The sequence below is a fragment of the Babylonia areolata genome, chromosome 3, assembly GCF_041734735.1.
Source record: "Babylonia areolata isolate BAREFJ2019XMU chromosome 3, ASM4173473v1, whole genome shotgun sequence".
Taxonomy (NCBI): Eukaryota; Metazoa; Mollusca; class Gastropoda; order Neogastropoda; family Buccinidae; genus Babylonia; species Babylonia areolata.
In genome coordinates this window covers 9,744,624-9,755,169 of record NC_134878.1, presented here as the reverse complement: position 1 = coordinate 9,755,169, position 10,546 = coordinate 9,744,624, and the positions used below count along the sequence as shown (strand labels likewise).

General features: G+C 45.3%; 1 protein-coding gene across 1 annotated transcript; it reads left to right on the top strand.

The window, feature by feature from the left end:
- Positions 1–878: 878 nt before the first annotated feature.
- Positions 879–4,571, top strand: LOC143280428 (uncharacterized). Its single transcript, XM_076585068.1, has 4 exons — positions 879–1,012; positions 2,595–2,773; positions 3,737–3,876; positions 4,458–4,571. The coding sequence occupies exons 1-4, from the start codon at positions 985–987 to the stop codon at positions 4,501–4,503; spliced, it is 393 nt and encodes a 130-aa protein (XP_076441183.1). The 5' UTR covers positions 879–984; the 3' UTR covers positions 4,504–4,571.
- Positions 4,572–10,546: the final 5,975 nt, after the last annotated feature.

The following is a 10,546-nucleotide window of genomic DNA, read 5'->3' as shown; positions in this document are numbered from 1 at the left end:
AAGTGTAGGAGAGACTGCTGTTCTGGAACAGGCCTGTCAAGCCACGACCGACGCTGCGCCAGAAACATCACCCAGAACAGAGCACAAAACCATGGTCTCCCGAGACTGTAGAATGCCTACTGCTAATGCGCATGTCCTCTTTTTTTTTTTTTTAGAATACAATATCAGCAAGTTGTCGTTCTTCTAAGTGCGTGAAGAGCGTATTTTTGTTTGTCCAAATGATACACTAAACGAACACCGGCCAGTCTAATATTTTTTCAGTCCCAAAACAAACCCCAATTATGGACTGGATGTTAAAAAAGAATTACTTGCTTTTTTCCCGAATTTGATGATTCGCTTTAATCTGTATGATAATGAATGTAGCAAACCCTTCTTTTTTTGCCTCCATAATGTCTCGGGGTTGTTGTCTCACTCAGAGTTCCAGTGTTTGTCAGTTGTTTCATATATATTCTTCTTCTTTTTCTAATGGAACAATTTTACCTGTCCCCACAGTGTTTACAAACACTGCTATTTTCCAACGCCGACTGATGGCTGCAGAGCTCACCATGTCATCGTCTTCATCCAGCCTTTCCACCCCATCTCTTCCTGAGGGTACACAAAGCCCTACGACATCCAGCAACGAGGCATCACATGTAAGCAGTCCACATTCCTCCGTGGACGATCAGCGGAAACCCCACGCCTCCAACCAGAGTGGCACGGACGCCTGGAAATGCAACGCAAGTGCTTCAAAAAAAGCTGCAGGCCTAAGTCAAACGGCGCTCAGCTGTGCCTTGGGCAGGCAGCAGTAAGGATGCTTCTTCCAGCTCCGACTCTGCTCCACCAGCCCGAGTCAGCAGCAGTAGTGTTGACGGCAGAGACTGGGGCATTTCCACCAGCACCGACCCTGTTCCACCACCCCACGCTTGTAGCGACAGCTGTTTGGATGATGAGGCTGAACGGTGTCGGGGACATCACCCAGTGTGCTCTGGTGAAGCCAGCACCCAGATGGCTTACACGATGGATAACGCCAACGGTAATAGTTCGATCACGTTGCCAAAAATCTGTGCCGCTGTCCTTTTTTCTCTCTCTCTCTCTGTGTGTGTGTGTGTGTGTGTGTGTGTGTGTGTGTGTGTGTGTGCGTGCGTGCGTGTGTGTGTGAGATAGTTCGGTTTTGTGTTTGAATTTTGTGCCTCCCTGTCCCTTCCCTTCCCTCATTTCTCAAGAAAATTCAGTGAGAAGAAGAAGCACGTACAGTACAGGGCAATGTTTTCTCCACGATGGTCAGTTCTCTACCATTTTCAGTTTGAAAAGGGCTTTTTCTCAAACGCTGTCTGATGCCATTCAAAAGAAAATCTGTATCATGATGTTTCATCATCTCTTAATCTTCGTTCAAACTGCCTGAAAAAGAAAAGGACGTTCTCTCTCTCTCTCTCTCTCTCTCTCTCTCAATCAGCTGGAAGTACGTAGGTTCTGAGTAATTACAAAAATTAGCCTATGATGGCATCGCCGGTATTTGTACACGAATTTCATAAAAGAATATATTTTCCCAGGTACTTTTCTTTTCAAATCATGTAAACACAGAACAAAAAGCAGAAGACAAATCAGTCTGTTGTATTTTTTGCTAACAAAAAAATCTCTACTTAAAGAAATGGAAAAATTCTCCTGTCGTCGTCCTCTGCTCTGAAGTGATATTGCAAATAGGAAAAAAAATTAAAAAGTTCCGTTGTGTATTTGCATCAGATCTTTAAGAGATGAGAAATATCAGATCTTATTTTGTTCTGTTGAAGACAAAGAATATACCGCAGACTACGATAATTCATTGTTATGTGTTTCCTTTCTGTCTTTACTGTTCGAGATTTCTACATTGAATGAGACTTTTTATTACTGACGAAAAACTTGTCGAAAGCACGGTATTTTGCGGTTTGTCCAAAATTACAGGAACAAACACTTGTCATCAGTGATAATTGTAAACAATGAAAAATGCACATCTTTGACTCTTCAACTCCAGCACTGACATAAAGATCACAGTCACAGATTGACCTTAAACATGTTTTTTTTATTTATGCAAAGACCGTTTCATTCTTCACTCTTTAAGTTAAAAAAAAAAATCAATATTGTAACTTCATTCTTTTCAAAAAGTTACACACTGCAAAAAGTATGGCAAGAAAAATGTCGGGACTGGAACTTATTTTTTGAGGAAGTTTCATTGTGTGTCTCGCTGCACCTTTTATTGACCAGTGCGCCAGTGATGACCGTTGATCTTCCATGGGCTCGTTTCAGATTTCGTTTCAGTCTACTTAAAGCGAGTTAAGCGGACCTTCATTAAACAAAAGTTGGTATTCTTGTTTAGTAGTTAGCACTGGAGACAGCTGGACTCATTTTAAATTTAATTTCGTCTCAGTTCCTTAAAACAAGTTACAGCGAACCTTTATAGGAGCAATCAGTAATTACCATTGAAGGCACGTGGACTCATTTCAGATTTCCTTTCAGTTTCTTAAGACGAGCTAAGCACATTGACGCAGCGTGCTTATCTGTAGACGTTTGCAACAGTCATGTAAGGTTGAACGTGTTCTGCAGGATGCTCACTCGCTTGTCTTGTCCCCTTTCCTCCCCAGACCACATTGAGGCGGACGTGTACAACATCTTCCTGCCGGTGACCTGTCGAGTCACCTCTGACGGCCGGTTGGAGAAGTGTCTGGGGCGGAACAAGCTGCACCTGATGGTGGTCAAGGACTGCTCCTTGCCCGACTTCATCAGACATTTCGTCAAAGTCCGGGACAACATCCAAGGCATGGTAAGCTGGACTTTCTTATTTTCATTGTTTCTTCTTCGTTTTTTTCTTTTTTGTTTTTGCGTTTTTTGTTTATAATCAGTTTGTTTCATTTATTATAGTCTAGTCTGACGCGAGGTCTGCGACAGACAATGCCGTTTCAGGACTGGACTGTTCAGCCATCGCACATGCCGTCTGTGCCCCCACAGTATGAACACATGAGGGGCGCTAATGCATGGTTTTGCAAGTCCGACGGAGGCTACTGTTTTATGCATTCTGGCTCAGTTGACCACACAGGGCTACGTCGGCGCTGATGTTTGACAGTCGACAACCAAAGCAGCTGCTGTATGGAAAGGTAAAACCAAGGCAAGCGCTTAGCTGGAAGGCAGAAGAAACATTTGTAAGACTGCCTCATAACATCCCTCAAAAACCTCAACATCAATCCCAGTAGCTGGAAATCGCTTGCTCTGGACCGCCCAAACTGGTGAAGCAAGGAGCGAACGCAGCAGAAAACAGACGCACCGCGGCGGCTCAGAGGAAACGCGCCGCGCGAAAAGGCACGCGCTACATCCACTTCCACTGCAGCTTTGTGAGCCCGGATGGGCCTCACCAGTCACATACAGACCTTTAGTCACAGGTCACCAGTTCGTTCTTTAGCTATTTCCGGTTTATAATTATTACTGTTCAAAGTGTATAGTTATCTGTATCTAGTTTTTCACTCTTTTTGTCACAACAGATTTTTCTGTGTGAAAATCGGGCTTATGTGGTTCGTTTACAAGTACTGCAGTTTATCTTTGTGGCTATGGTTTCTTCCTGTTGAAAATGTGCTACTGTTTCGTGAACACGTTCTCGTGGTTCAGACCAGTGGGTCATAACTGGTTTAATGAATAACCTCCGAAAACGAACGAGTATGCCAGTTCTTTACAACTACCCGTGGTGCACACTTATGACTATTTTACTGATGTGTCAGTGTTGAAAATTGTGCAGACTGACTTCAGCTTCGTGGAGACGCGGGATGTGACCGCTTTCAGACTGGAACTGACCACAGAGGAGACCCGGAAACAAAACTGGTACATGAACAACGATGGGGAGCCCATCCTTTTGGAATCCAACGTTTTTTACTTCAGGTCAGTATACCATTTGTGTGTGTGTGTGTGTGTGTGTGTGTGTGTGTGTGTGTGTGTGTATGCGTGCGTGCGTGTGTACATATGTGCCACCTTTTTACAAACAAACAAGCGCAGTAAAGGTGTAAGAGAGAGAGAGAGAGAGAGAGAGATGTGAACATGTAAAAGCTACAGAACAGATCTTTTTTTCTCTTTCTCTTTTGAGAGCGAGCGAGCAATGCTTTACAAAATTTAGTGGGGGGAAAAAAAGAAAAAGAAAAAAAAGGCGTGTGTACGTGTGAGGCCAATGACTTTGATGACTGCTGTTTACGGGGCTCAGATTTCTCTTTGTTCCAGTATTATTTATTAACTAATTAATTTATCTATTTCTTTTAGTTGGATGTGACAGTTTCAATAACGTTTTCAGGTCAACTAGTGGGGGAAAATAACAATAACCCCAAGAACGTTATTCACATACCTATCCATTGTGCATTTTCCTGAAGACCAGTGACATATGGATCATCTCATCAAATGTTAGTTAATTGTTAACGTATTATTTAAGCGATTTCCTGATGTTTGGTGACGTATTGATCGTGTGATTTCAGAGTCCACCCACGCATGTTTCAAGCATTTGGTCCCCCTGAAGATTAACTCCGTATGCAGATCTGGTTACACAAGGGCAGTAATCATTCCGTCACATTACGTCGCATCTGTAAAATCATACACAGTAATCTCTCTTCCGTTGGAAACCCGTTGATCCAAAATCGTGTGTGTGTATGTATATAATGTTAAGGTGTGAGTGGCAAACTGAATGCAGTTTATCTCCTTTTTGATGCTTCCTCACGCCAGGAAATCTCCGTGGCAGGCCAAACGTGCAATAGAAAAGCGATATACAGAAACGTCTCTTCACGGTATTCATTTCAAATGCTGATGCATGTCTAGAGAAGGCAGTGTTTCATTCCTGCACAATACTACAGATATTCAGATCTATTTATTTATTTATTATGGGTCATATGGACAATGACTCTGCCATGTTTGAGAGAGAGAGAGAGAGTCCTATGTTTCTTGTCATCACGTTTACATAATATATGCACAATCAACTTGATGGTCATTCAGAGAGAGATCGCGCGCGCGCGCATGTGTGAGTGTGTGTGTGTGTGTGTGTGTGTGTGTGTGTGTGTGTGTGTGTGTGAGAGAGAGAGAGAGAGAGAGATTAAAATCCATTTTCACGTTATGGGTCAAATAGGCAGTAATCGGCCATGATTGATGGTCCTACAGTTGATGCAAAATGTTTAATCAGTATATGTACAATCAACCTGATAGACTTTCAGAAAGAGAGACAGGTCATTCAGAGATTTCCCGGGGAAATGTAAATATATAAACATATATGTATTTCTGTTAGCTAGTAAGTGTGAAAGACAACGAGACTCGTTTTACAAATATGATTAAAAAAAAAAAAAAGAATTCTCTGCACTTTTTTGTAATAACAAATCCAGTTTTGAAATCCCACTCGTTGTTCTAACACCACATGTTGTTATATCTCAGAAATCTTTGAATATATTGTTAGAACTGTGTCAGAACTTTTGTTTTTCAGACGTACATTCCAAAATGAATGCCTGTTTGATTGGGCGTGTGTGTGTGTGTGTGTGTGTGTGTGTGTGTGTGTGTGTGTGTGTGTGTGTGTGTTCGCGTGAATGCCAGCATGTGTAAGTGCTTGTGTGTGCGAGTGCATGTGTGCTCAATTGCACTTAGAATTGGAGGACAGATCCTGTCTGGTCATAACAATATTTTAGTTTATTGATTTTTGAAACTATATACGATTGCTATCGATTTATAAAGCAAGAAATTACTATTTTTGGTAACGCATAATTAAACCTCTATGTGTGTGTATATTCGTGTACGCGCGTGAGTTTGCGCGTGCGTGCGTGTGCGCGCGTATGTAGGTATGTATGTATGTGTGCGTGCATATGCGATTTCTGTTTGAGACGAGACAGAGAGAGAGAGAGAGAGAGATAATTGAACAAAACGTCGCACCTCACTGGTTGGTGCTTGGCAATGAATGAAACCGTCCATCCAAAAAGCACTGGTGTAATTACTTATGTAACGTTTGTATGTCTAATTTTGATTTATCTGCTCTTGCCATTGTTGTGTGTGTGTGTGTCTGTGTGCGTGTGTGTGTGTTTCTCATTTTTTTCTTTTCTGTTTTTTCCTCATTTGAATTCAGATGCAGACATTACCCAGTCACTACCCGGTTTTCTTCTTCTTTTCTTCTCTTCCTCTTTCTGTCGTGTTTATTTAGCTTACAGTCCTTCTTAATGAAGGTCTGTATATGTGTCATACTTTGAAAATTGAATAAAGATATTTGAAAAAAAGATGTAACGTGCACACTGTGTGTGTGTGTGTGTGTGTGTGTGTGTGAGGGGGGGGAGTGAGAGCGTGGGTTGGTCGTGGTTGGGGTGTGTGTATGTGCGTGAAAAAGCTGAGCCTACACTCGCCAACCACAACACACTAATCACTAGTCCTCTCCAAGTACACAGGAGCAAGGACTGTAACCTACAAGGAAACAACAGACAACACCGCCTGTCGGAGTATGGATGTCTAAACGGCGAGATAGTAGAAGCCAACAGCACTGCCTGTCGGAGTATGGATGTCTGAACAGCGAGATAGTAGAAGCCAACAGCACTGCCTGTCGGAGTATGGATGTCTGAACAGCGAGATAGTAGAAGCCAACAGCACTGCCTGTCGGAGTATGGATGTCTAAACATCGAGATAGTAGAAGCCAACAGCACTGCCTGTCGGAGTATGGATGTCTGAACATCGAGATAGTAGAAGCCAACAGCACTGCCTGTCGGAGTATGGATGTCTAAACAGCGAGATAGTAGAAGCCAACAGCACTGCCTGTCGGAGTATGGATGTCTAAACAGCGAGATAGTAGAAGCCAACAGCACTGCCTGTCGAAGTATGGCTAGAGAGCTGAGGTGTTGCTGCCTGTGTCTCTCACCCCGAAGGTCCACGAGAATTGGACAGTGGTGTCATGTGGTGTGATGTGATAATCATTATAATACATATTCTTATCTAGCGCCTATCCTCTCCTCAGTCGGAGTCCAAGCCCAAAGCGCTTTACAAATACAGGCTGGCTACCTGAGTAGAGCCGACTGACGGCTGCCGTTGGGCGCTCATCATTCGTTTCCTGTGCCATTCAATCAGTCACGCACACATACACACTCATACAGACATGTATCATTTTATGTGTGTGACAGTGTTTTTGTTGTTTTTACCTCGCCATGAAGATAGCCATACTCCGTTTTCGGGGCTGTGCATGGTGGGTATGTTCTTGTTTCCATAACCCACCGAACGCTGACGTGGATTAAGGGATATTAAACGTGCGTACTGGATCTTCTGCATGCGTATACACATGAAGGGGGTTCAGGCATTAGCAGGTCTGAACACATGTTGACTTGGGAGATCGGAAAAAAAAAATCTCCACCTTTTAGCCACCAGGCGCCGTTACCGAGATTCGAACCCGGGACCCTCAGATTGAAAGTCCAACGCTTTAACTGCTCGGCTGTTGCACCCGTCACTGTTGCATATATGCAGTCCAGCCTGCCGCTAAGAGCCATATCAGGACTGCCTGAAAAAAACAAACAAACCGCGTTTTAAACAAAAAAATCTTTGTCACACACACAAAACCTCCTACAAAACAATATAGTTAGTGAAACTTATCTTAACCATTACGCTCTTAAAGGCGAGTAAGACTATGCAGCGCTTGTGTAGTTTCAATACCGATAGTACTTCAAGAGTCACGGGTGGAGGTTGTTTTTCTTTGTCCATCTTCGCGGGTCAAACAATGTTTAGTGCTGACTTTAACTCTCTGGAGTCGGTGCAACAGGCGCGGATGTCCCATTCCTGGCCGAGTGGTATTGTGCCCGACTATTTGTATTTGCATTTGTATTTCTTTTTATCACAACAGATTTCTCTATGTGAAATTCGGGCTGCTCTCCCCAGGGAGAGCGCGTCGCTACACTACAGCGCCACACTTTTTTTTGGTTATTTTTTTTCCTGCGCGCAGTTTTATTTGTTTTTCCTATCGAAGTGGATTTTTATAGAGAATTTTGCCAGGAACAACCCTTTTGTGGCCGTGGGTTCTTTTACGTGCGCTAAGTGCATGCTGCACACGGGACCTCGGTTTATCGTCTCATCCGAATGTCTAGCGTCCAGACCAGCACTCAAGGTCTAGTGGAGGGGGAGAAAATATCGGCGGCAGAGCCGTGATTCAAACCAGCGCGCTCAGATTCTCTTGCTTCCTGGGCGGACGCGTTACCTCAAGGTCATTACTCCACTTCCTGACCAGGAAGCCTCTGTCCACGCGGTTCGAGTCCCACATATGGACCGGGTTTTCAACTTCCCCTCTCTGCTACACCTTGAGTGGTGGTGTGGGTTTTCAACTTCCCCTCTCCGCTACACCTTGAGTGGTGGTGGTGTGGGTTTTCAACTTCCCCTCTCCGCTACACCTTGAGTGGTGGTGGTGTGGGTTTTCAACTGCCCCTCTCCGCTACATCTTGAGTGGTCGTGTGTGGGTTTTCAACTGCCCCTCTCCACTACACCTTGAGTGGTGGTGTGGGTTTTCAACTGCCCCTCTCCGCTACACCTTGAGTGGTGGTGGTGTGGGTTTTCAACTGCCCCTCTCCACTACACCTTGAGTGGTCGTGTGTGGGTTTTCAACTGCCCCTCTCCAATACACCTTGAGTGGTGGTGGACTGAGTTTTCAACTGCCCCTCTCCACTACACCTTGAGTGGTGGTGGACTGAGTTTTCAACTGCCCCTCTCCAATACACCTTGAGTGGTGGTGGACTGAGTTTTCAACTGCCCCTCTCCACTACACCTTGAGTGGTGGTGGACTGAGTTTTCAACTGCCCCTCTCCAATACACCTTGAGTAGTGGTGTGGGTTTTCAACTTCCCCTCTCTACTACCTCTTGAGTGGTGGTGGTGTGGGTTTTCAACTGCCCCTCTCCGCTACATCTTGAGTGGTCGTGTGTGGGTTTTCAACTGCCCCTCTCCATTACACCTTGAGTGGTGGTGGTGTGGGTTTTCAACTTCCCCTCTCCGCTACATCTTGAGTGGTGGTGTGGGTTTTCAACTGCCCCTCTCCGCTACATCTTGAGTGGTCGTGTGTGGGTTTTCAACTGCCCCTCTCCGCTACATCTTGAGTGGTCGTGTGTGGGTTTTCAACTGCCCCTCTCCACTACACCTTGAGTGGTGGTGGTGTGGGTTTTCAACTGCCCCTCTCCACTACACCTTGAGTGGTGGTGGTGTGGGTTTTCAACTGCCCCTCTCCACTACACCTTGAGTGGTGGTGGTGTGGGTTTTCAACTTCCCCTCTCCACTACATCTTGAGTGGTGGTGGTGTGGGTTTTCAACTTCCCTTCTCCACTACGTCTTGAGTGGTGGTGGACTGAGTTTTCAACTGCCCCTCTCCACTACACCTTGAGTGGTGGTGTGGGTTTTCAACTGCCCCTCTCCACTACACCTTGAGTGGTGGTGGTGTGGGTTTTCAACTCCCCCTCTCCACTACACCTTGAGTGGTGGGTGGTGGTGTGGGTTTTCAACTTCCCATCTCCACTACACCTTGAGTGGTGGTGGTGTGGGTTTTCAACTGCCCCTCTCCGCTACATCTTGAGTGGTGGTGGTGTGGGTTTTCAACTGCCCCTCTCCACTACACCTTGAGTGGTGGTGGTGTGGGTTTTCAACTGCCCCTCTCCACTACACCTTGAGTGGTGGTGTGGGTTTTCAACTGCCCCTCTCCACTACATCTTGAGTGGTGGTGGTGTGGGTTTTCAACTGCCCATCTCCACTACACCTTGAGTGGTGGTGTGGGTTTTCAACTGCCCCTCTCCACTACATCTTGAGTGGTGGTGGTGTGGGTTTTCAACTTCCCCTCTCCACTACATCTTGAGTGGTGGTGGTGTGGGTTTTCAACTTCCCCTCTCCACTACACCTTGAGTGGTGGTGTGGGTTTTCAACTGCCCATCTCCACTACACCTTGAGTGGTGGTGTGGGTTTTCAACTGCCCCTCTCCACTACATCTTGAGTGGTGGTGGTGTGGGTGCTAATCTTTCGAATGAAACATTAAACTGAAGTCCTGTGAGCAGCATGCATTTGGCCGACGTAGACAGACCTCACGAAAGTAAAAAGGTTTGTCCCTGGCAGAATAAAAACGAAGAGGTAATATATCAACATGAAAGTAACGTTCGAACGAGGACGCGGGCACTCCCCAGCTTTAGACGGTGTCCCACAAAGCAAGCCCCAGTCTTTTTCAAGGCGCTTGACATTTTCTGGCATGTATTAATTTTTTCAGGTCTTCTTTTTCTACCCCCCCCCCCCTTCCAAAACTCTCATGCCAAGATAACACAGATAAAGAAAAACGGAGTCATTCGGGGAACTCAACATCCCAAACAGAACAAGAGAGAGAGAGAGAGAGAGAGAGAGAGAGAGACAGACCACACACACACAGAGGTGTGGGGGAGAGAGAGACAGACCACACACACACAGAGGTGGGGGGGGGGGACAGAAAGAGAGAGAGAGAGAGAGAGAGAGAGAGAGAGGGGGTGCAAAAAACGAAGCTATCTGATGTAACATTTGAACAGACGCACGGACAGATATCTAGCTCACATAAAAACCCATCTTCGCCAGGTG